At 50.5% G+C, this 24,256-nt stretch overlaps 8 protein-coding genes across 8 annotated transcripts; 4 read left to right on the plus strand and 4 right to left on the minus strand.

The window, feature by feature from the left end:
* The first annotated feature begins 200 nt into the window (after window positions 1-200).
* Window positions 201-1,504, plus strand: BO79DRAFT_64374 (Efg1 domain-containing protein). Its single transcript, XM_025689539.1, has 2 exons — window positions 201-599; window positions 685-1,504. Exons 1-2 carry the CDS (start codon window positions 272-274, stop codon window positions 1,308-1,310), a joined length of 954 nt encoding a protein of 317 aa, XP_025543203.1. The 5' UTR covers window positions 201-271; the 3' UTR covers window positions 1,311-1,504.
* A 1-nt stretch (window position 1,505) lies between these two features.
* On the minus strand, window positions 1,506-4,313 carry BO79DRAFT_64375 (F-box domain protein). Its single transcript, XM_025689540.1, has one exon. It carries the CDS (start codon window positions 4,107-4,109, stop codon window positions 1,926-1,928), a length of 2,184 nt encoding a protein of 727 aa, XP_025543204.1. The 5' UTR covers window positions 4,110-4,313; the 3' UTR covers window positions 1,506-1,925.
* BO79DRAFT_64378 (uncharacterized protein) lies at window positions 4,191-5,171 on the minus strand. The gene is made up of 2 exons (XM_025689541.1): window positions 5,038-5,171; window positions 4,191-4,500 (listed from the first exon to the last, which is right to left on the minus strand). Exons 1-2 carry the CDS (start codon window positions 5,086-5,088, stop codon window positions 4,273-4,275), a joined length of 279 nt encoding a protein of 92 aa, XP_025543205.1. The 5' UTR covers window positions 5,089-5,171; the 3' UTR covers window positions 4,191-4,272.
* Window positions 5,172-7,844: 2,673 nt separating this feature from the next.
* BO79DRAFT_139565 (serine/threonine-protein kinase) lies at window positions 7,845-11,778 on the minus strand (the record flags this gene model as incomplete). Its single annotated transcript, XM_025678197.1, has 4 exons — window positions 7,845-8,113; window positions 8,166-11,083; window positions 11,189-11,336; window positions 11,751-11,778. 4 exons carry the CDS (start codon window positions 11,776-11,778, stop codon window positions 7,845-7,847), a joined length of 3,363 nt encoding a protein of 1,120 aa, XP_025543206.1.
* A 2,529-nt stretch (window positions 11,779-14,307) lies between these two features.
* BO79DRAFT_64418 (GTPase-activating protein GYP6) lies at window positions 14,308-16,906 on the minus strand. Its single transcript, XM_025689543.1, has 6 exons — window positions 16,837-16,906; window positions 16,661-16,778; window positions 16,451-16,609; window positions 15,867-16,384; window positions 15,672-15,814; window positions 14,308-15,617 (listed from the first exon to the last, which is right to left on the minus strand). Exons 1-6 carry the CDS (start codon window positions 16,857-16,859, stop codon window positions 14,440-14,442), a joined length of 2,139 nt encoding a protein of 712 aa, XP_025543207.1. The 5' UTR covers window positions 16,860-16,906; the 3' UTR covers window positions 14,308-14,439.
* Window positions 16,907-17,292: 386 nt separating this feature from the next.
* Window positions 17,293-19,474, plus strand: BO79DRAFT_235650 (uncharacterized protein; the record flags this gene model as incomplete). Its single annotated transcript, XM_025684497.1, has 2 exons — window positions 17,293-18,668; window positions 19,426-19,474. The coding sequence occupies 2 exons, from the start codon at window positions 17,293-17,295 to the stop codon at window positions 19,472-19,474; spliced, it is 1,425 nt and encodes a 474-aa protein (XP_025543208.1).
* Window positions 19,475-20,476: 1,002 nt separating this feature from the next.
* On the plus strand, window positions 20,477-20,876 carry BO79DRAFT_214550 (putative Yippee zinc-binding protein Moh1; the record flags this gene model as incomplete). Its single annotated transcript, XM_025683235.1, has 2 exons — window positions 20,477-20,575; window positions 20,643-20,876. 2 exons carry the CDS (start codon window positions 20,477-20,479, stop codon window positions 20,874-20,876), a joined length of 333 nt encoding a protein of 110 aa, XP_025543209.1.
* Window positions 20,877-22,046: 1,170 nt separating this feature from the next.
* Window positions 22,047-23,568, plus strand: BO79DRAFT_235652 (alcohol dehydrogenase family protein; the record flags this gene model as incomplete). The annotated part of the gene is made up of 6 exons (XM_025684498.1): window positions 22,047-22,259; window positions 22,323-22,469; window positions 22,576-22,693; window positions 22,747-23,211; window positions 23,269-23,390; window positions 23,466-23,568. Exons 1-6 carry the CDS (start codon window positions 22,123-22,125, stop codon window positions 23,566-23,568), a joined length of 1,092 nt encoding a protein of 363 aa, XP_025543210.1. The 5' UTR covers window positions 22,047-22,122.
* Between the last annotated feature and the right edge of the window lie 688 nt (window positions 23,569-24,256).

The following is a 24,256-nucleotide window of genomic DNA, read 5'->3' on the forward strand; positions in this document are numbered from 1 at the left end:
ATAGAGGAAGTGTAAGAGGAACAGTAGTTCAATCCATATCCTTGAAATGCGGCGCGCGTCATGGGACTATCCCCGCGCTGATTGGCCAATCTCGCCTTCCAGCAATCCGGGGCAGCTTTTTTCCCGGCCCGACAGATGATCCGACCATTATCACTTTTTCAAAATAATATTCCATTAAAACTAATTGCAAACAATTTACCATCAGCCTCCCCCTTCTTTCTCCTTCTCACTCAGACCGCACCCCGGAAAGAGAAAAGAACCCGAGATAACAATGCCACGAGAGTACGCCCCCGCCGACAGAAAACGCAAATCCCACGATATCTCCGACGATGCAGATGCAGCAGCAGCAACAGCGCCCGGAGGAGGCCCGCGGAAGAAAATCCACCTTCCCAAGAAAGAACACAAGTACCCGTCTGTGAACGAGCTCAAGAAACGGATTCGGGATGTGAAGCGTCTTCTCAACAAGACGGATTTGCCGGCTGATGCGCGCATCGTGCAGGAGCGTGCGTTGTCGGGGTATGAGAAGGAATTGGAGGATGAGTTAAAGAGGAGGGATCGGTCGAAGATGATTAAGAAGTATCATTTTGTGAGGTTTTTGGGTATGCTTTCCCCTTCTCTTCCAGAGAATTCTCTGCTATGCTGTTATCTTATATGGGCTGTTGCTAATCTGGATTTCGATTGTAGACCGCAAAACCGCAACCAAAGACGTGAACCGGCTGGTGCGCCGCGAAAAGGAAGTCTCGAGTGCCGGTCCCGATGTCATGGATGAGAAGACCAAGGAGAAGAAGCTTGCTTCGTTGGCCGGGAAGCTCCGAGTCGCTCGCGTGAACTTGAACTATACGATCTACTATCCGTTGGATGAGAAGTATATCGCCTTGTACGCGGAGCAGAAGAAGAAGGTCAAGGGAGAGGGTGCTGAGGATGGTGGCGATGGCGCTGACTCGGACGGTGATGCGCGGTTTGGAATGGTGCATGCGACGGTTGCGGATAAGCCGGCGATGTGGCATGTGGTGGAGAAGTGTATGAAGGATGGGACGTTGGACATGTTGAGGGATGGGAAGTTGGAGTCTGGGGCGAAGGCTGGAGAGAAGGATCGGAAGAAGGAGGAGAGAAGTCAAAGGGGTGGTGAGAAGGCGAAGAAGAGCCAGGAGCGTGGGCTGTCGTCGTCGCAGACTGGGAAGAGCAAGGACAGGTCCAGGAAGGCGGATGATAGGAAGAGGACTAGGGGATCGGCTGCTGAGGATCATGTCATGCGGGATGCGGGCAATGATGATGGCGAGGAGAGTGATGGCGGTTTCTTTGAGATGTGAAATTGCCGTGTGTCTGGGCTGGTTGAGCGTGAACGCATTTTCTGGAGTTGGAGTTACATGTCTTATCTGTTTCTTTCCTGGGCCTTTCTCATTGAAGTGTGCGGCTATGCCCTTATACGATACCCAATGATCAAGTGTTTTCAACTATCCGAGTTCCTACAATAAAACGCTAGAGGCTAGATGCTAAGAACCAGTTCGAATCTAAATGATTGTTTGTGGATACTTTCACCAACTCCGGCTTCGCCATCCTTCTAAGTACAGTAGATGAACGAGAAATACACGTCGATCGATGGCAGACCGACTCGCCAGAACACCCGAAAGATGCGCAGTGGTGACCCGGATCGTCAGGGCAGTCAACGCTCCCAATGTCTCTGGGCCGACTAAGTGACTGGCACTTGTCGCGAAATCATCATGTCATATCTCATAGCATGCCCCAGTAGAGCAATGCTTGCAAACCCAGCATGTGATACCAGCGGCCATCTACCCAACAGGGTGAGACGAACATTGGTACACGAGGGGCAAGGTTTCCAGAACCTAGTAAATCAAACATTGAAACGAGTGATCGCTCCAAACACACTTTCTCTCGCAAGATCGCCCATCAGACGAGTAATCATCTTACATGACGCTGCAGCCTCCTGTGCCGCCGCCTTCGGTGTGTCGCCGTCTTCCTGCCCCGAGTGTAGTGACAGACCCGACACCGAAAGCTGCGTCTTCGTCGTCTTCGTTATAGATTCTCTCAGCTTCACGGGCTCGACGCCGTCTTCTTCTCACCCCAGATCCCGGAGCACCCGCTTCTTCGGTTGCCATCATATACTCGGCCCACTTCCGGTCTAGCCTGCTCGCAGCCATAAGATCACCACGGAGAACTCGCTTGTTGTGCTCATCCACGGTCGGCTGCCAGCCATAGAAGCACTTCAGATGGATAATTTCGTTGGGGTATACGGGTGGCGGCGGCGGAGGTGTGATAGAGGAAGCAATCACGGTCGTGGACTGACTGGGATCTACCGTGTGGGTGACAACCGAGACTGCTTGCATGGATTTGCGGGTAGCGCGCGGGAGATACGCATTGCTTGAGAGGACTTCCCTAACCCCGGCCCAGGTGACATTGGCGCAGTCAAATACAACCAAACGGAGGCCGATCTTGGGAAGGTTCTCATCGTAGCCACGCTTGCGCACGCGGAAGCTGGCCTCCATTAGGGTCAGGTCGGACACCCGAGTGTTGTCCATTTCAACGGAACGGAGGGAAGGACAATTTTTCATGATCTGCAAGGTTCCAATGTCGCCAATGCTCTCACAATAACTGATGTTAAGGTGTTGCAGGCGGGCAGCACACGGGGACTTGGCAAGCTCGAGAAGCGTATGGTTGGAAAGCCTTTCCATATCCTCCAGGTCGAGGTGTGTCAGGCGAGGAGTGGTCCGAATCACCGCCATGACAGAATCGTCGGTGAGCTCAGAGCATTGTGAGAGCTGCAGGCCTTCCAGATCCGGCACATTGTGGGCAAGACACTTAACACTGTCATCTGTCAACTCCGTGCACTGGTGGATATCTAGATGTTTCAGTCGTCGCGGAGGGACAAGCGCGCGTTCCTCGAGAAGATCCATTTCAGGGTCAAGGCCATGCACAAGCGCCTTCAGACACTCGTCCGTAAGATCGGTGCGACTCATGATCAGGCGTTCCAGAGTATTTTTCTCGAAAAGTTGTACGGCGAATTCGACATCGTCGAACCCACGAATTTCACTCGCCCTGAGATCCTTCAAATTATTGCACGCGCCGACAATCTTCTTTAGCCCCGCAGTATGAACGCCGGTGCACCAGGATACATTCAAGATCTGAAGTTGAGGGCAGGACTGTGCGATAATCGTCATGGCAGAGTCACTAACAGACGATAAGCCAGACAAGTTTATATACTCCAGTCGGGGGTTGCGCAAGAGAAAGCAGTTGATCGATTGAGTGTCAATGCGACATCCTTCCAACGAGAAGTTGACGACGTTTCGGCACAAGTCGGTGATGCGATCGCCGTCTGTCTTCCACTTATCCTTCAATTGGACACAGCCCCGGAGATTGAGATCGCGAACGAACGGCCCACCGGCGGTAATAAGCTTTACAAGACCATCGCTAGGGATATCGCGGTAGTAGTCTGTCGTGTCGACTTCGGTCCACAACTGTCCATCATAACACATTTTGTTCCATGCCCTCGAAACAGCAGAGCAACGGACAATCTCCTTCGGGGTGAGGTACTGGAAAATGCGCATCTTCAGCTCATCCGGCATATTCCCCCAGAAATCAAAGACCTTCTTTGGCTTGGGGGTCGACCGCGCCGTGGCAGTCTGATCGGCAGCATCCATTCCCAGCGGGGACCCACGAGATCCTGGTCGCAGATCGGTAGGCAATGGAACTGTCCGCGCATTGGGCGAGTCGGAACCGACAAGGCGGATTCGAGGGTTTCCATCGTGGTCTACTGGGAAGGCAGCAGCACCGGGGGTAATTGGACGGGCGTTCAATCCACCATAGAGTTGAGAGGTGCTTCCATTACCCAGACAAGGAGTGTATGCGGATTGGGAAAGGGAGACACAGGACAAAGAGGCCTTGTTGTCACGACGGTATCCCGTAGAATGGGACCGGCCCCGTCTGGTCAGACTCGGGCTGGACGAGATGCGCTGCAGGCTCTGGAGCAACTTGTGACGTCCCTTGAGTTTGGGCGGTTGTTCCAAAGGGATCTGGCCAGTTGAAGAAGCCGGGCTCGCCGGCGAGGCCGCTTCAGGCGAAGGCCTGATTTCATCAGGAAATGCGGTAGCCATGACGGAATTGCGGTATCTAGATCCGAGGCTCCTATGATCACAAATATCTCAACGGTATGTCGGAGAAGGCGGAGAGGTATGCGAAAGGTTTGTAGACAGTCGAACAGCTAGCCAGGACGATTCGTGGCAGCGACAAGCACGGGTGGTCGCAGTAAATCCAGTCCTAGACAGTCATAATGAAGCCAGACCGCCAGCCGTTCCGCAAGTATGATTCTCGAGATAGCGATAACCGCGATAACACCTTTATCGCCCTGATCGAAGCAAAAACGCCGAACCCCGATCCTGCGGACGGACAGGTTTTGTCGAGAGAGCGATGAGGAAGCGAAATGGAGAGGATGAGGGTCAGCAGGGCAGCAGACAAACAAGCGACCAAGTCGGGGGAATGTCTCGGCTAAGGAGTGTTAACGATGGTACCATGGGACAGGAGACCGCGTAACCCCGGAGAAGTGGCAGCGATTGCGGGTGGCCGGCACAGGCTTTGGATTTCCCTCCAAGTAAAAAAGAACACTGGGTTTCGTACAGACGTCACCGAAGCATCATCCACAGTGGTCAACACGAAAAGGTAAAAGGGAAGCAAGCAGTAAGGCTACACGCAAACGGAAGACCCTGCAGGAAAGCGAACAGCGAAGATAGTAGTAGTTGATGGGAGAAGAAAGAAAGCAGGCAAGTAAGTAGGCAAGCAAGAAAGAAAGAAGACAGAAGGGGGGGAGGAAGAAATCACGTAAGGCTGGCCAAGTCAGACGACAGCCAGTTATCGGACAGCAGGCAATTCAGTCTGACGGACAGAGCCACCACTGCCACTAACACACACCAGTAGAAAAGAGAGAAACACCGAAACAAAAAAAAAAAAAAGGCTCAGGGAGCGTGGAGACTCGATGGCCTGCATGGCCACCACAGAAACAATGGAGAACGGACCGGGCGAGCTTACTGGATTGGACCATTCACAGCAGCCACTTGTTCCCCATTCTGAGCAACACATAACCAGTCGGTGGGAAGAGGGGAACTTGCCGAACAATACCGTACCTGTCGGGGGATCGTTGTTCAATAGTCCGTTCAATCCGTGAGACGTGAGTTGAGTTTACTTTGACTAGTAAGTAGTAACTGAGTTACCCCACAGGCTTATCGAGACATTCCATTCTCTCCTGCCAAAACTTATCGATTAGACTAGCGCTGTTTCTCATTCCCCACTTTTGGCTCCCAGGCGGTGGCGGTGGTTCCCGGCGGAGTCAATCCAACACGCGGCATTTTATTTCTTTACCGTCTGTTCCGATCAGTAAATGGTCAATTAAATTTGAACAATGGCTTCTGATTCATTTTTCAAAGAAGGACAGATAAGAAATGGTGGTCTCATGGACATACTCCCTCAGATCAGAAGTTCAAGTCAGCCGATCAATCGAGAAAAAGGTTCACCTGTCAAAAGATAAGGATGGCGGGAAAAGGGCATCATTACTGTACGATCGGTATGCAAAACGACTGGGAAAGAATGGTAATATTGATAACCATTATACTAGTAGTTAGTATCTAGTGTTATAGACTGGCTTAGCTCTCTCTCTCTCTCTCTTCCTTGTTCCTTGTCTTGAAAATGCAGTTACCTAGAAACAGCATATCCTCTGATTCTGCCATGGATACTTATGCCAGGCAAAAAGACAAACACCATTCCCATTCCAACATCCCACAACATACATACAAACGCCTCTCCAAGAGAAACAAGGGCATGTAAAAAAGAAAAGAAAACAGAAGAACCCCCCCCCCCCCCCTCCCAAATCCCAATCCCTGTCCATCCTCCATTCTCTCTCCTCTCCTCTCCCTCTCCACTTCCACCAAAAGAAAACAACCCACAACCCACTTTAAACCCACCAAGCAGAGCCCAGAACACCACTCCCCATGCCACGGTACACTTCAAAAGCACCACAACACAGCACAGAAGAACAAGGGCCCAAGCCCGACCCGACCGGGGCTCCGAATGGCGGAAAACGGCTTTTCGTTCCTGGTCGGGTTTGTTCCTTCTTGTGACCCAATGATAGTGCAATTTTGGTGTGTGTGGAGTGATGTGGCTAAGTCAGTAAGACAGACAAGTGATTGTTAGTTACTTAGTTACAGAAAAAACAGTCGTGTTTTCTTGTCTCCACCCCACACTAAATCATCCTGTTCAGTGCTAGTCTACTCCTTAGTATCTAAGGGATGGATGGATGGATGGAGACTGTGTTGCTGCCTAGGTTGTATTCTATCTCGTTGTTGTTCGCCTCTCACATACACAGTGTATAACGCCACCACTAGAGAAAAAGAGAGTAGTAATGGAACAATGGGTAGAGAATTCAATGTATCGAATAATCAACCAACATATTGAAGTCACGGGGTCGATAGGTAAGGGGAAATAGACTAGATACATGCAGAATAGGTAAATAGACTAGATAGATAGATACATTCTCTACGCCGTACTCCCTCACAGCAATCGAGGTATCGAATTCGTACCTGACTGACAGGTCAGACTCGCCGGCTAATACGCCCCAAACCAGTAAGGCACCCACCCATCTAACTATTTAGTAGTACTATCTATCCACCCCTCACATCCTCAGATCCATCCACTTTTGTCACATTCAAACTAATTGATGAGATTACTCATGGTTATGTGATAGGTAGTGTTACTTTTATCTGGGACACACTTGGTTCTGTACTAAAATATGAAGGCAGCCTACCATCTTACGTTCTATCGTCTTTAGTTGGCCACTATTTTGCTGGGAAAAGACATTCAAATGAGTAACTGTCTGACTGACTGACTACCTCTTGGTGTGATCTCACAGTACATCACGGATCACCGCCGGAGTTTCTCAGGCGGCTGACGGCCACGAGTTTCGACTGCCTCACTTACTGGCTAGACTACTAGTCCATAGATTAACTACTAGTATAGCTATGGCTAGACTATTACTTTTACGAGCACTAGTCTTTGGCTTTTTTTTTCTTCCCCCGCTTCCACCCCCGCAGTTGGTAAGGTAAGCAAGCCCGGCGAGATCCTCGCGCCATGTGGGATACGACTGGAACCAAACAGAAAGTAACTGGTTGATTTAGTGCATGAATTGGTCGTGTCTCTCTATTCGTGCCCGCTTAATCTAGATTGCAGACTGGCTCTTTGTGGCTGAAGGAACATGTAAAGACACTCGGCGTGTCAAAGAAAGAGGAAAAAGAAAATAACACCACTGCTGAGGGTATATCGGATCTTTCATATGCATGTACTGCCAATTCTCATCACCCCTGGGCCATGCATGGTATCAAAGATGGTCCAAGTAAATGCAAAAAGAAGGAAAAGAAAAAAGAACATCATCTAACCAAAAGAGCATAACAAGATGACAATGGGGTATCTCAGCCTCCGTAAACCTCTATACAAATGACCCACGGGCCTCTCGGTCTGTTCAGGCATTTTCGTTATCATCCGTTCCCAATGATTCCCGTCCCGTCTCGTGCCCCCAATCCACAAGTTTCCCCCACGCTCCTATATGCCCTTGAACCGTTTCATCCTGCTCGACTTCATCCATTTTCATCATTTTCATTCATAAACTCCATTGCATCTGGAGTCGTCGCATACGCTGCTCGTTATCACCATCGTCAACGTCACGGAAGTGTAAGCAAGATTAAGAAAGACCAAGTCTCTGCATAGGCGGGCGGGCGATGTCTGAAAAGCTGCACAATATCATCCAATGTAACATGCCACGGCGCATTTCATCTTCTTTGTCATAGTGCTCAACTGTCAATCATCCATGGATGCTCCAAAACTTCACTGATCGTCAGTCGGTTGTCCACATCTCGGTCAAGCATCCTCCGGATTAGGTCGATGCAATCCTCGGAGAAGGGCAAGAACGGAACTCGAAGAGGGTGATCCAAAATTTCGTCAACATTGTAAAAGGGATTCTCTTTGTAGACGATGGTGTAGAGTAAGATACCAAGGGCCCAAATGTCTTGCTCCTTGCCTCGGTAGGATTTGCCTTGAAGAACCTCGGGTGCTGCGTAATCTTCAACAAGTCAGCTTCTAGAGATTTCAGTTGGAGAAATGAGGATATTTACCAATCGTGCCCACGAACACATCAAAGGGTCCATTCTTGATATAGGCGGCACTCCCAAAATCAATCAGCTTAATTCGACCTTCCCCGTCCAAAATGACGTTCTCGTCTTTGATGTCGCGATGCACGACCAAAGCCTTCGTATGGAGATGATGAATTGCATCCACAACCTGCTTGAAGATATTCTGGCATTCCGCCTCATCCATATTCGCTTTCAGCTCAATGTAATCGAAGAGGTCCATTCCAGGTAGCCCGTGTGGCGTCATCTCAATGTAATAATTGATATCGTCCTCGAAAAATCCTTCCATTTCCACGATGTTGGGATGCTTCAGACCGTCGCGTCGGAGATAGTTCAGAACGTGGATTTCTAATGGTACCGTTCCTAGACGACGATCGCGGGTCCATGTATCGACAAGAATCCGTTTCTTCGTAACATACTTCAGAACGACTTTCTTGGTTGGAATCTTCTTCATGCGCGCAAGCTTCACTTCTCCGTAGGCTCCTTGACCCATCTCTTCGAGGATAATGTAATCGGCAATTGTTCGTTTTTGAGGCACCTCTTTGGTACCAGCCGGTCTTACTTCGGGCACTGGCTGGACCGGTTTGTCTGTTAGCGGTTGCGAAGCTGCTTCACTCAACTGCTGGCTTAAGGTAGAGGTCGGTATGTGCGTCTCTACCGATGTCCGCTCCGAGCCAATGGCATAAGGAGTAGAAGCCGTTGTGGAAGCCAGATTCGATGCAGAAATAGAAGACGGGCTTTCTGTCCGGGACGGCGGAGAAGGGAAGCCAGCCGCGGGAGCTGCCGAGTGGATATGTCTCGAATATGTCACCCAAAGTGCGTATACAAGCTCTGTGACAGCTTCAAACTCCGAGTCGCTGTGGTCTCCTGAATTGGGATCATCTCGTGCCTTGGGGAACATTGTACCGCTCTTGGCCACACGCATCTGGACATCTACAGCAATCGAGGAGCCATCGCGATGCACGGCAGCAAGGCCAGATGGTTCCAGGAAGACCGAGGCCACATTGGATTTGCCATCGCGGAGAATAGAGAGGGTGCGCGCTCTCCGGAAGCTGGGTTCAGAGATCACCAGGCCGTCAACCAGCGGTACACTCTCCTCCTCGGTGAGCACGTTCAGCAAGCCGTCGAAGCCAGGTATCAAATCATTAACGTGTAGGCCTTCAGGTCGCTCATGTCCAAACAGCGCGGACGAGAAGACGGAATTGGAGCTGACAATTTTCAAAGTCGAAGAGGACAGCACCATCATACCTGCGACATGAGGAAAGCTCGATATTCGAAGGCATCTTGAGCTGTCGCCCTTGGTGATGGTGGACGGTATGCAGATTCCAGCTGATGTGCGAGAAGCAAAGTACTTCTTCTCGGTGATTTTGCTGAGGCCTTGATCGATTGGAGATGTAAGGCAGTCTGGCGGCAGATTAGGAAGCAACTCCGTGATCCGTTCTCCAGTTTTCGCCGCACCCTGACCCCAGACTTTGTCAATATCGCCGGTGGCGTCAGCAATGTTCCAGGATTCATCGCAACGAACGAACGCGACATTCTCCTGGATCTCCTCCATCACCCAAATCAAACCACCACGCTTTTCCATCACCCAGATGCTGGCAGAGCCTCTCTTGCCATCACGCTTTTCGATAGGTACCACATCTCCGCACAGCAGTACACCTCGGGACTTGGTTGCCGGATGATTCAGCTGCCTTGCGCTCGAGCCGTATCCGTCGTCAGTCTGGGCCCTCCTCGGAGCCCTTGCTCGAGAAGGAGGCTTGCTGAGCAGCTGCGCTGTTACACCATTGCCCATTCCCATCGATTTCGGATTCACAGGCTTGACACGAGTCTTATCCGGCGAAGGTTGGGCCCTTACGGCAGCATCAGTGGTGGGGTCCCGCAGTTTCGACTCAACCCACTGTCTGCGGTCTTTCTGTACGACTTCGAGGATACTTAGCTTGCGGAGTTCCGCTTGTGTGACACCAAAGATGAGACACGAGATGTCATTCGCCGCTAAGATGGTCCATGGTTCATGCGACTCGGTCCTGAACACGGCTTGTGATGCGGGTGTCCACTTGCTGCTGTGGGTGTGTAGGACAGGAACCGGGAAACCATATCCTAGACTTGAGGTACTGGTAGGAGATAAGGGGTCCGTGGCGGTGAAGGGTGCTAGAGTTTCCATCAGCTTGCCCTGGGCAGTAATAGAGCCAGCCTCGGTATAAGTACGTTTTTTTATGCTTACGCGCCTGGGGTACGGCCTCGAGTCTGTCCTCAGCGGGGACGCTAGATCTTCTGATGCCTGGCCCGAGGAACGCAGGGCATCGGGCGGTCCCTGCTCCTGGACCATGTCCCTAAACTGGTTCGCGGAAAGCTGGGGTTCTGCAAATGCCCTTTCAAAGATATTGCCACTGTCCACATCAGCAGGTCCAGTCATAGGTCCGCGCGATAACCCAGCGTAGTTGTAGCGGTCATCCCTGCCCGAAACACTGGTTTTCGACAAGTAGTCCACCACGCTCTGGGTATCAGCATCTCCACCGAATCGAGCCTGAGCGCCAGCAAGCCCCGCACTGTTGCTGGTGGTCCAGCCGAAGCGGTCGCGCATGAAGTCTATTGACCTTTTCAGAATGTTATGCCGATTATTCAGTAGTTCCTCAGATTGTTGGGCAAAGGAAAACGAATGTAGCGATTCGCACGGGAAGCGGTGGAGATCTTCTAATGTGCCGAATTCTTCGGTCGATGGGAGGCGTGAGGGGTGGGCTCTGGTCGAAGAAGCGGAGCGTGGTGAAGGTGAATGGCTACGTGAGGTCATAGGTGCGAGCGATGAGGCAGACATGTTCGGAAGGGTAAAGACGCGTGATGGCTGTTGACGTATGCGATCTAGACCAGATGGGCCAAGTCCATGTTCAGGATCCAGCAGAGAAGACCTGCAGAAGAGCGATAGAAAATTCCTTTTAGTTCCTGTCTGCGTGGTTTGCGCAAATGCATATACGATCCTACTGCAAGGAGAACCCCGCTCATCGGCCACGTACCTGGAAAGATGATCATAGCCCGAGGAGAGTGTGTCTGCAGAGTATTTCATCGAGTCCTCAGTGTGCCCAGAGAGGCGTCTCATAAAAGGGTCCGACTCGGGCGACGCGGAAAGGGGTCCCACGGGGGACGACAATGGGCTTGGTTCACCTGTATGGCAGGAGGTCGTTAGCTTCTGTTCTGCCAACATCCCTTTGCTCCCTCGCTAGTTGTGATATCATCCGCTTCTCCTGCGCCCCTCCCGAATACACCCTTCAGCAATGTGGAATGAAGTGGCTGACTTGTTCCGAGATGCATATCCAAATATGTGGGTAAACGGTCTGGATAAGTCGATTTGGATTCCCATAGGTTGGACAACCACTTTGGCGAAAGTTCGACACGGTCGTCGTTTCGCTCTTGCAGCTTTTCCTTCCCAGGCCGAAGCGCCTTGGTCGCCATTTGCATAAACCTATCGAGTTCGTCCTGCTCGAAGCCAGCAACTCTTCCCTGCTGGATTGGTGCGCTAGGAGAAGCAGCGGAAAGGGTGCTGATCAAAGAGAACGATCACAGAAATGGGAGACTAACCATCGGGATTATAGGAAGTAGAACCCATATTTTCCCAAGTAAATGAGAGCGTAGGGGCCAGCACCGACCAGACCGATTGACAACAAGCGGTTCAAATCGGCGCAACTCGTAATGAGTTGAAAACAAAAAGGGCTAGGAAAGAATGACGGCGAGATTTATTGCTACATGGGATAACAGAACATTGACCATCCACGGCGGTTTGTTTGGCGAGACCTGCAAGTTTTCTTGTCTGTCTGCCTCCCTTGGTTATCTTATAAGGAAAACGATTTTGTTGCTCCGCTCCGGGGTCTCTTTTTCTTTCCTTTCCCTTAGTATTTTTTTTTCTTTTTCCACTTGCAGATCGGTGCGTTGGGATAAAATCACGAGTTACTGCGAGGGGGAGAAAGATTAACCAGAACCCTCCTGCTTGTCGGGATCTCAATGCACTTAATGAGACAAACGAGACTTGCAGTGAGTCGGTCAGTCCGTGGTCGACAGTGAAGGTGGAGGAGGGAGGTTAAAAAAGGCTGTCAGCGGACTGCGGGCGGGAAGGTCGAGTGGGCAGCTGTTTCGTGAGGTCACAGGTACCATACAGTTGCGAGGGAGGCGTAGCACGCGGGGGAAGAGGAACAAGGTAGCTGGAGAAAGCCTAAGTAGTAAGGGAGTCTCTTGTTGGTGGGAATTAGTCACAGGGAGGCCCAATGGCCTGCAGATGAAGCAGATGTTGCAGTGGCGGGTGGTAGAAGGGTAAGGAGGTAAGGTCGGCGCCGGGCCTTCGAACCGACAAAAAAGTGGCCAAAGACTGGCCAAGGAAGAGGGGGAAGTTGTAATGGCCTCTCCAGTACTGGGGGAGACCCGTGAGAGGAGGATCCGATCCTCTAGAGAAAGGGATGCGGTTGTAGGGGAAGGAAAGGGAAAAAATTTGGTAGAAGCGAGTAAGTTGGGGTGGGTAAATAGTGGAGACCGTAGTAAGTAGGGAAAGATGATGAAGATGTTAACTTGACGATGTTTCTTTCGCAGCGGAGGGAGGAGGAGGGGGGGGGGGAATGAATGACGTTCTGGTTATCCCGCGGACGTAAGACTAGAAGAAGAACCAGCGGAAATGAGGTTTCAGATGATCCTTTCTCTTGCTCCCTTTTAGTAGTCTTGTCTAATGGACTGTCTAGTAAGTACCTAGGTTGGGTATTTGGGTCTTATTTGGCAGCTCCACGCACGAGGAGGGGAGCTGTCAGGGAAAGAACAAAAGAAGTAATAATGGTAGTAGTGATGGTAGATCGGACTCAAACGGGAGTATGTAAAGTCTGTCGAGAAGTTCAAGCTAGCGTTGAAAGTCAGCCAGCCTGCCAACCCGTCAATAACTTTTCTTTTTCTTTCTTTTAAATATGTTAGTTCAAGGTCAAGACAATATCGGTGGTCCGGCACGGTCGGGGAAGTCGAAGGGAAAGGGGAGAGAGAGAGAGTAAAGCATGCAAGAAGGGCCCTCTTCCCCCCTCCCACTTCAATACCCATCCTGGATCCATGCGAGCCATTGACAACAACCACAAACTATGGAGTCACTAATGCAGTCCATCAATCCCCTTCCAAAAAATCGCCCCCATCGGAGATACTACTTGAGTTCCTAACTTGCTTGAGTCTAACACCTTCCGTCAACTAGATTACCTAGACTACTAACTACTACTACTACTACTACGGCTTCCAAGCCATTTCTCCCAATGGAACCACCCAACCCATGCATGGTGGTGATGTAATTCCCGACGGCCTACGGACGAAACCGATCAGTTAGTATACTTTCATATGGTTCGATCCATTCTGCTAACTTCGAAAAACATGCTTCTGGACTATTTCGACGTATTATTATTCTTCCGATCATTTCCTGTTCGAACGAATTTCCCCTCCCCCTCCTAGCCTAACTACTGTACGTACTACTTTTTACCTCCCCGACAGAAAGTGGATGATTCAACTTTTTGCTCGCCATCTTGGCGGCCCAAAGTAACTCGATCAGCCAGCCCCCGTTGCGGTTGTAGATCGTCGCAAGCACCGAATGATGCATTTGACTTGATTGGGGCAAACCGCACAGGGAACTACCGACCTTCGACTTCCATTAGTGATCAGACAGAAGGCCCCGACGATCAATTGTACACGTCCGCACTAAGCTCACCGGCGGGTTCCAGACCAATTGGCGTTCGCCGTGGCTGCACAGTAAAGACACTGTTTGGAACCTTAGAACGTCTGCCAGTCACGCTGGCATGTGGAGGGCCGCGTTGCTTCCATGGGAGATCCATGCGATCAAAGGGCCCCAGTACCGAAGTTTTCGTCGACAACTTACGCAAGTCAGGTTCCTGCTTAGGCACTTGAATTCCTTGTTGCCTACAATAGTCGGGCTAGCTCCAGGCTCCCGTCCGGTCTGCTATTCCCACTTTATCCTCATTTCCTTCGTACAGTCATAATAGTCTCTTGCAGTGGTAAAATCCCTACCCGAGTTTCTAGGGTGAAGATAAACAGGAAAAAAAAAGTTTGAGACGGACGCTATGATCAACCGGACCGGATAATACATTTGCGGCCTGTCAAGCCACTATGCAAAAGAAATAAGCAAAATCTGTAGTCCGATGCCGTCGCCTCAACAACGACGATGGGTATAACGGATCAACAAGAATGCCGGAGGCTGACTTCGAGGAAATATATATTGAGCCGCACAGAAAGCGCATCCGGACTATTCACGAGCTTTGGGTCCCCGAAGACTGCGCAGCGCCAATCCGTCAGCCTCAGCGTCAGGCCTTCCATGCTCCTCGTCACCGTTGCCAAATAGAGTACTCGGTTTGGCTCGCATTTCTCCATGTCGGGTCTGTTCGGGCGGCACGGATGCCGGGCTAACGAAACTCGAAAACTGTCGCCCGCCCCCGAGCATCCACGAAAACTCCGAATCTGCCAGTGATGGACGTACGGCATGTCGAAGTGGCATGGATGAGGGAATCTGGCCATTGCTCGAAGCTCTACGGGTTTTCGTTTCGCATTCAACGGACGACCGTGATGACTTCGCAGACACACTAGGTTTGCGCGCCGCTGACGAGGCGTCACTTGCTTTGTCGAGCACAGTCTCAGCTTGCTCACTCGCGGGTTTAGAGGCGTCAGACAGCGATTCCTGGTCTCCCTCACCACTTTCGTTGGGACCCTGCTCCACGGTACCGGGAGGGATGGAAGAGTCTTCAAGACAGCTCTGGACTGACTGAACTTGGGTGAGCGCCTTCTTCAAGGCGTCTGTGGTCTTCTTATCGATGCCTTCTGCTCTCATCAAGTGGCTCCGCATGTCATTCAAGGCATTGCCGAGATTTTTGGCAAGTTTCCTGTTTCGTTCCTCCAGTTGTTCAACCTTCGTCTTCCATTGGACTGCAATGTCGGTGCCATGGTCCCACGGCATGCCTACAGTCGAGCTGGACGGTTCATGCCGTGCAGTCCGGGGGTAGTGCTCTGACTGAATAGATTGCATGTTTCTCTTGGCTTCACTCACCGCTCCCCGGACAGCCTTGGCTACACCCCACGCCTCTGTTCGACGCTGTATGCCCTCAGAAACGTCTTGGAAGAGCGTCTCCAGACTCTTGGGGCTATTCCTTGCAGGTGACCTGGACGGGGAACTGCTTTCGCTTAGATCTCTTGAGACGCTCCGCAGGCGGAACTTCTTGCTGTTCATATGCTTTGGATTTGGTTGCCCAAGTCCTTTGGTGGGATCCGGCGGTCTTCCAGAATACTTGGAAATGATGAATACTCCTCGATCAGGAGTGGGGTTTTGCTCCAGGTATATCGCATCATGCACGAAGCTTAGAGGTTCGTGTGGTTGAGGGGAAGGATACCGAAGCAAAAGACCCAAAGCACTCGAGGAATCGGCGCGCAACACTAGATCAACTCAGCAACTTGTAGCAAACAGTCTGCATAGCAAATGTAACTCACGTTGCCACCGGATTCGTAGCAGCATGGCGACACACACAAAGTCTATGAGTTCGGGTCGTAACCCTTCTGCAAAAAGGCGATCCCAAATGAGAAGAACATCTTGGAAAGCGAACTCTCGACCAAACAGTAGACGCATCCAACGCCTTTTGAAGATTAGCATCGCAATCGGAGAGTTGCCTAGCAAGTTGTACTTACGTGAGGAATATCTGCGGTAAGATTTCAAGGGCTTGCAGATGATCCGCCAGCTCCAAATCCGCGGTTACCAACAAATCATTATGAATGCGGTGGCATTGGTGAACGATCGGTATCACATCCGCCTGGCCATTCTCTGACCGGTGTCTATTATGCTCATAATACACGCGAACATTCTGCATAACCGAGCAAAATAATGTAAAAGAGTCGTGCTCCACATAATCGGCATGGAGAAGAGTATGCATCAGGTCATCATCAGCTTCTTTGGTGCTAGACTCTTGCAGTGACTTTGGCTCGATGGCATCTCTATCAATGACCCAAAGGAGTGGAGCCAGAATCTCATGCATGCCTTGACGATAGCCCAAGTCGGGATTCAGTTTTGAGTAGATGAACAAGATGTCGATCATTTTAGACTTGGTGGAGGGCTCGCGAAAGAAGAAGTTTTCCTGTAAACATCGGTCGACGTCCTGGGCGATATCCGCCCTCGACTGCTCGTCATCACGTAACGTTTGCCATGGTGACTTTACAAAGACCTCTCATCAGCCGGTCATTTTCCGCCAAAGACAGCGTAGCCAGAGTTTACATACCGCTTCATCATCCGCCAGCGGATCAACTGTCGACTGCAGGTCGTCTGGATGTTCGATGTATTTCAAGAAATGGGCTTTCAGGGCGACATAAACACTTCGCGAATCGGCGATCTTCTGTGGCCATTGCGCTCGGTCGAGATCATCGAAAAGCAGAAACGCCTACGCTCAGGTAAGCACGATGACCAGATCATAATGGCCACAAGCGCATGCCTTCCAGCAAATAGACCTCAATCCATCCTCGCACAATTTATCTCCTTGTTCCGACCGAAGGGCAGTCCGGATATCGGCGGGGTGGTTGTTGTTGCGAAAGAAGGTATTCCATCGTTGCCTGGCCGATAAGTTAGCTGCATCTGTGCTGCAGATGGGGGACTGATGCATGGATATACCTTGTCTCCTCAATGCCCCTCATTTCACCAAATGGCTGCTTGCCGGAATGAGTTGCCTGCCTCGTGTTTGGCTAGCGCTTGGAGGAGTGAGGGGACAGAAACACGGTGCCGCCCGCAATTTAAGTACTAGCGGCGATCGTGTGGAGGAGCTGCTAGTGGACCGCCTTGGAACTTCCCTGGCTCAGCAGCCACACTTCCGGTCACGCTTTCTCTATCTGTCCGCCGGGGAGTTGTCTACTAGTTTGGGGTTGGAGGCGCTCATCGCTTTGGATATACCAGAGCCTGAAGGAAGTTCAAGGCGTTGCTTTCATTTGCTCCTCGACCTTTGCGACACACTTATTGTTAGACGTGTTCTCGTTCTTCAAGTCGCAAATCTCCTATTACTACTACTGTGCATCCGCCTTATCTCCCGTCAATATAATTATATAGTCTCTCACTACTATCATATACAACATTATGTCTGCAGATCTCTTTGCGGAGTTCGGTATGGGGGCTGCTCCCCCTCCATCCCAGAGAGGTTCAAGCCAGCAGTCCGCCGGGTTCCAGTCGACCTCTTTAATCCCTGACTTGGATGCATTTGAAGAATCTTTCACCGGTCCTTCATCCATCCCGAACAGAAATGCAACGAAATCGCCTCAATTCGACGACAGCTGGGACGACTCAGCTTTCGCGGCGCCTAGTACATCAGGGCTGACCCATTACGGACCCGGAAATGATGTCTTATTTGACGCCACCCTTGAAAGTGTTCCAGATGATGAAAGCGATGACTGGGGCGAATTCGAGAGTGCGGACGTGCCTGCTACTAAACCACCAGCAAATGCCGGGTTACAGTCTCACAAGGTCATGAAGGAACCTAAGCCCACGCCAGTTGCGAAACAGCCGGCGCCTTCCAACTTATTAGATTCATTGTCATTAAGTGATGATATACCACCATCCTCTAAGCGAAAGCCCGCTGCGAAACGGATGGTACCTGAAGCACGCAAAAAGGAATTGCCAAGTCTCAAACCGGCTCTTTCTACCCAGGAAGACCCTTTTGAGGATTGGGGCGACTTTGTTGACGGTCCGCCTACAGTTCCCAGTCAAACAGGCACCTCAGGTGCTACAGCCTCAGTAACCCGGGCGCCTCGCAAGGAAGTGCAGCCTCCGAACTCTACGGTTGGTCCATCGAAAACAACAAGCTCTTTCCCAACATCTAGTCATCCTACAACAGCCGATCAAGTTCGTCCGACCAATATACCTCCGCCATCTGTTTTGCTTGAGCTATTTCCTCGGTTACTGGATGAACTTCGGCAAGATGCCACCAAAGCAAGAAAGGAAATGCAACAAAAGGAACAACTTGAGAACACTGCAACTCTGATCATCTACACTCTAAAAACCGCCGCGCGGGTTGTTGCCGGCCGAAGCCTACGGTGGAAGCGGGACTCCATACTGAGTCAGAGCATGAGGATTGGCCCGGCTCGTTCAGGGAAGTCGGGAGGTATGAAGCTCAACACAGTGAACAAGAATGAAGATATCAAAGAAAAGCAACAAGCTGTTGATGTACTTTCCATGTGGCGCGACCGGACCGCAATCTTCAACTCCGTTGTTCAAGCCACCAAACGACAACCAGTTCAGGTCATACAGGAGAATACTCGGGTAACGACACTTCCTGCTAGTCAGGGGGCTTTGAAGGCGCCTCACGCTTGTGCTCTATGTGGCCTCAAACGAGATGAAAGGCTGCCCAAAGTTGACGACCAAGTCGAGGATAGTTTCGGGGAATGGTGGACGGAGCACTGGGGTCACACCGACTGCAGGCATTTCTGGGAGAGAAACAGGGGTCTACTCGGACAAAGGTAGACAGGACTTCGTACGCGCAATCAGCCGCACAAACGTCAGCTGCCATGATGGGCCACTTATACCTCCGGTGTTGAGCCAAACGCAGTTCTTGGCCAAGGCTAATAGTAGCTACACGGATGGACTCCTTCAAAAGTACGGAGGCTGCTGCTACCATTGGAGGGACCGGTGTCGTTGTGCTGGAAATGACTGGGTCATTTGCCAGATGTTGGACTTCTGCTGTAAATACTGGGACAAGGGATCTTCTGAACATAAGTATTCTAGCCATAGGATACTAAGTAGATAGAATCAAGTGTATCGTGATGAAACATTTCCCGGAGCAACTTTGACACGGGGATGCACGGTTAGTTTTGACATCAGAAGACAGCTATCAAGCAGGTAGCAGAAGGTTTCAAGCGCATAAACGACCAATATGACCTCTTTATCATAAATCCATGATAGATATCGATGGATTTCTCCAGACACAGAAAACATGAGGCATCACAAATGTGGACGTCGGAGAATATATAAGGGGAAAGAGGGGCAAAGCTGACGCGTTGAATTATCTGGAATCGAGGCCAATAGACAAGCCTCACCAGCGTGCTACTTGCAGTATATTGACTGACAGAGGGTTAATATTGCTATACTGCATCGTGGAAGTGACTAGTACTCTGTTCTGTTAAGTGGTACTATACTTCACATTTGATGTGAATGTACCGTGCAAACAGGTAGAATTTCAGCCCTGTTTTGAACTCGTCAACTTTACTAAAACTATAGCCAGACTAGGGTTGCCAAGAATTCCGACTATCACATCAGGTGCATCTAGGTGAATCTAGCGTGGATTCCAAGTGTCACTAAACAGGTCATATTCTCTCACTGCGTACGGCAGAGACGGTATACTACGGTCAGTAAGTAGGCTGCCATTATCGGCTCAACCAGGCGGGTCGGTGATAACCGCGATAAGGAATGGGTATGGAGATAAAGTAGTCTGACGAAATTCACCAGGACTATGCTAGCCACGGCAACAACAGCAGGGGATGAAGATGAAAAGAAACGAGAGACCGAAGAGACTTTGGAACTAGCCAAGCTTACTCTAGCGGGTGGAGAGTATGATCCTAAAGGGAAATGTAGCGGGCGTCATGGGGCCTGGCTCCCTTTAATCCTGGTCCGATGCGGGGGTTCCCAGCTCCGGGAGCAGCTGCCCGATTACCACCTCCAACTCACCTCCTTCCATCTCGCTGCTCAGCCATTTCCTGTGCCACACCATTCCTCCCCCCCAATCAGCTCACTCCTACCTATATTCTTACTCTGAATAGTCTAACCTTTTCCTTCGGTTTCTATTCCACTCTGTCGACCCTTCCCGCATCATTATCACCACCTGGCAGTGGCTGACCTGCCGTCTCCTCATTTGTCCTAGTCCCATCTCCGCTTATTCCCGACAAAGACGAGCCGCAGCTGCTTGTCACCACCCCCTCGAATACCTCCCATTCCCCTTGAGCTCAAGTGCAGTTCACCGGAAGGCTATATTATATTGGGGTTCGAAATCCCAGCACTAACTTCTACCTGTCAAGGCAACCTCCATTATCCGTCACAGGGTCCCCATTTTTTGGAGAACTACCGTACGAGCAACTTCAGCCCCTCTTGCAAAGAAAGCGAAGCCACAGCAGGACTTTGAGCACGCCTTGCATTCTTTCTGCCCCTCTCTACTCCTATAAAGCGTCGGGCTCTCGTGATCTGGACACCTCCATCCTCTGGTGTATTCGAAGTTCACGTTTCAGGGCATCTCCTGTTCAGGTGGCTTTGGGAAGACAAGCACGATCAGGACACAATGGGTCTGGCATACAACATCTATCTTACTTCAAACAAAATCTTCGGGTGTAAGCAATGCAAAACTCATCTCGCTGACTACGACGATATCATAAGCCGGGTGAGTTGTGATTCTGCTATGACATATTCCCAACACTTACTAACCATATATCTTCGCCATCATCCAGAATTTCCGCGGCCAGCATGGCAAAGCATACCTCTTCGGCAATGTCGTCAACATCACCTCGTCTGAAGCGGTGGAGCGTAGCATGACCACCGGAAGGCATATCGTCCGTGATATTCACTGCAGGCAGTGCAAGGAGACGGTGGGCTGGAAGTATGACAAAGCATACGAGGCCAGTGAGAAATATAAAGAGGGGAAATTTATACTGGAAGAAGAATTGCTGTGCGTGGTGTGCTAGGTGCCTTGATGCATGCCGGGGTGTCCATCTTCTTTCCAGGGATATTGATGACGTAGCATGCTGGTTTCACATGCAAGACACCTGGGCGAAGGTCTACAGACTAGACCTGCGAAGGGCTGATACTTATAGTGAGCGTTTTCTTTGTTATATTTGTCGTGGCGCAATGTGTATGGCGTTGGATGGAGTACCACTTCCTTGATGCGCAAGGAGTTCACCGCAGAACTGGAGCAATCGGTGGACCTGATTTCAATGCATAGCAGAAGCCCAGCTTTCCAGAACACCCCTTGAATGAATCTTTGCTCATGCTGATCCTTCTTGCCGATAGCTTTATAAATGGTACTTACTGTGACCTGAACCGCTAATGCCCATGTCCCCAACTCTGGTCGCGAAGTGGGGACATTCTCGGCGAGAAATCCGAGCATCGCTTGGAGCACACCGTACAAGAACAGTGCCTATTACTGATCTTACAGACGAATCAAATAGATGTTAGACTGATAAATTGCATGGCAAATTATGCAGAGGTTGAATGACGGACATAGGAACCGGAAAATTGGTCCGACTGTAGAATAGTCACGAAATGTAACCATATCATCTCTCCAACGTTCACACAGAATTCCTACTACAGGGACTTCTTGAAAACTATATGTAGCAAACAAATTCCACTAGGCACTAATGATCCAAAATCCCTCACCTCAAGTCAAGTAAGGACCCCGGTGAAATCCAAACACTGCTACTATCACTATATCATGAGTACTTAAATCCGCGGGGACCCCGGCCGTCAAACAACTACTACTAAGTACCTGTCTCATCCCCCACTAATCATCTTCTTTTGCTCTACTACTACCTTATACTACTAGATTACCTATCTACTTACTACATGAATATACAATGATCACGATTCCATCCTATACATACTCAACACCCTCTCTCTTCACCATACCAGCAGCCCAGTTCGCCGCCATCCGCGGTCGCTCACAACTCCGAAGGCGAAGGGAATGGACCCACCAACGCCTCCGACCTTTCATTTTCCTTTCTCATGGGACTGAGGGGCGGGAAAATAAGTGTAATAATCTGGCGGGGTGTGTCCGTTTATCGGATGCGTGAATTCTGAGAATTTTCCTTTTCTTTTTCTTTTTTTTTTTTCTTCTTCTCTGTTTAATAAAGACTCAGCTTTGGACAATACACAACTTGTTTCTTTCATCTTTCAAAAATTGGATTCCTCAGCTCTCGGAGAAGATAATTGATCATGTCTGCGGAAAACACTATGCGCGCGGTGGTCTTCCGCGGCCCTTATAAGGTCGCTGTTGAGGAGCGCCCCGTGCCTCGGATTCAGGATGCGGGGGATATTTTGGTTAAGGTTACTTATACGGCGCTTTGTGGGAGGTTTGTTCCCTCCTTTTTAGTTAGGTTTTTGATAGAGGGGTGAGGCTGATTGGTATTTTGTAGTGACCTTCATGTGTACCGTGGCATAGAGCCCTCGGGGACGGGCTATGTGATGGGCCATGAAGTTACTGGTGTGGTTGTCGAGACGGGCGATGCTGTGCAGTCTGTCCAGAAGGGGGATAAGGTCGTGAGTGCTTTTACGACATCCTGGTAGGTGATTTAATCTTGTCTTTGTCCTTTCCCCCTCTGCAGGTGGGATTTGGTTTGATGATCGCTGCAGGCGTTTATACTAATGCATGCATGCTGCCTCTTATAGCGGGAAGTGCTACTACTGCAAACAAGGATACTCGTCCCGTTGCGAACAGAACATGCTTCTGGGTTGTGACCATCTGGATGGTGCTCAGGCCGAATATGTAAGTCTATCTTATCTCAACGTACGCCATGATGCCCGGAGCATGTGTCTAACGGTAATGGAACCTGCGCTCAGATTAGAATCCCCAATGCGGATGGATCGGTGGTCAAAGCCCCTGAGGGCGTCGACGAGAAGTACCTCGTCCTCATGGCGGATATCTTCCCGACTGGCTACTTCGCCGCGCGGAATGCATTCAAGACCTCTACTAAGGAGCAAATCGCAGAGCAGACGGTTGTCCTCATCGGCTGCGGGCCAGTCGGACTCTGTGCGTTGATCAATGCGCTGGAGTACAAGCCTAAGCATTTACTGGCGGTTGACTCCGTCCCTGCGCGTCTGGAACTTGCCAGGGAGCTGGGAGCTGAGCCCTGGAACTTCCTGACTGACCGGGAAGGCCTCGACAAGCGCGTCCTGGAGTTGACGGAGGGACGTGGTGCTGATGCTGTCATTGAGGTGGTGGGATTGAGTCCGGCGCTGAAGACCGGTTATGATCTGCTGCGGCCGTTCGGAACCATTAGCAGTGTTGGTGTGCACAATGGAGAGGTGAGTGATGTTTCGAGTCCTTTGTGAGGTCTGTATATTGATCGAGGACATTTTTAGATCCCGTGGAATGGATGTGAGGCCTATGGAAAGAACCTCACGGTCCAGATGGGCCGGTGCCCTGTGCGGTCCGTTTCGGAAGAGGCGTTGGAAGTTCTGAAGAAGAATCAGCATCGTCTTGGGTATGTCACTCTTTCATATTATTGATTCTGTGGTTTTTTTGGTGTTTGCAAATGCTGACGAATGCGTGGTAATAGCTTCATGGCCGACAAGATCATGCCCCTGTCGCAGGCGGTTGAGGCGTATGAGATTTTTAACGCCATGAAGGTGCAAAAGGTGATTTTCGAGGCGGACAAATAGAATAAGAATGGCATCTCGCTAGACCAATGAAGATAAGAAGCGCTTGAATTCTTTACATGACATGCAGTCTGGTCAAAAATGTCCATTAATTATTATGTGGTGGTAGTAATCAAGGATACCAGGCGAGCGTCAGCCACAGCAGTACAGCACCAGCATCCCAGGCAACGCGACGAGAAGACCAATTGGGGAATTTTCCTGGAGTAGAAGTAAAATAGATAGATCACACACAGCATGAATGATGAATCTGGATTCGCGCGAGCCAGCAGCGTGGCGGACATGAAAAGACAGCAGGCATAGCCCTTGTTGATTGATTTCCGCACGAGTGAACCGAAAAACGAAACTAAGCCCGAAGGTGTCGCATCAGCACCGACTGACTGACTGAGTGACTGCTTTCTTTCGCTCCTCTTCCACTCTTCCTCTTCTCTTCCTCTTCTTCCTCCTCTTTTCCTTCTTCCACCTTTTCCTTCTTTGCTCGCTTCCCACCACTTCCTCTCCGCTTCCCATCTCTCCCTCCTCCCTCCCTCCTCATTTCCCTCTGCTTCTTTCTCCCTCTTCTTCCTCTCCCATTCTTCCATCCTCCTTTCCTCCTCTTCTTCCTCCCTCCACCTCTTCCTCCTCTTTTCTCCTTCCCTTCTTCCTTCCGCCTCCCCATCTCTCAGATCCCTCCACCTTTTCCCCCGCCCGCCGA

This window comes from Aspergillus costaricaensis, assembly GCF_003184835.1.
Source record: "Aspergillus costaricaensis CBS 115574 unplaced genomic scaffold BO79scaffold_5, whole genome shotgun sequence".
NCBI classification, from domain to species: domain Eukaryota; kingdom Fungi; phylum Ascomycota; class Eurotiomycetes; order Eurotiales; family Aspergillaceae; genus Aspergillus; species Aspergillus costaricensis.

Bases quoted from the DNA above. Each gene is read 5' to 3' on its own strand.
- BO79DRAFT_64418 (XM_025689543.1), bottom strand. From the start codon at position 16,859: ATGAGGGGCATTGAGGAGACAAG. The intron at 16,385-16,450 runs GTATGTAAACTC...GTCTTTGTAAAG, and splicing joins CGCTGGCGGATGATGAAGCG to TCACCATGGCAAACGTTACG. The intron at 15,815-15,866 runs GTAAGTACAACT...AATCTTCAAAAG, and splicing joins TTACCGCAGATATTCCTCAC to GCGTTGGATGCGTCTACTGT.
- BO79DRAFT_64378 (XM_025689541.1), bottom strand. From the start codon at position 5,088: ATGTGTTGCTCAGAATGGGGAACAAGTGGCTGCTGTGAATGGTCCAAT. The intron at 4,501-5,037 runs GTAAGCTCGCCC...AACACTCCTTAG, and splicing joins GCTGTGAATGGTCCAATCCA to CCGAGACATTCCCCCGACTT.
- BO79DRAFT_64375 (XM_025689540.1), bottom strand. From the start codon at position 4,109: ATGGCTACCGCATTTCCTGATGAAATCAGGCCTTCGCCTGAAGCGGCC.
- BO79DRAFT_64374 (XM_025689539.1), top strand. From the start codon at position 272: ATGCCACGAGAGTACGCCCCCGCCGACAGAAAACGCAAATCCCACGAT. The intron at 600-684 runs GTATGCTTTCCC...TTTCGATTGTAG, and splicing joins TCATTTTGTGAGGTTTTTGG to ACCGCAAAACCGCAACCAAA.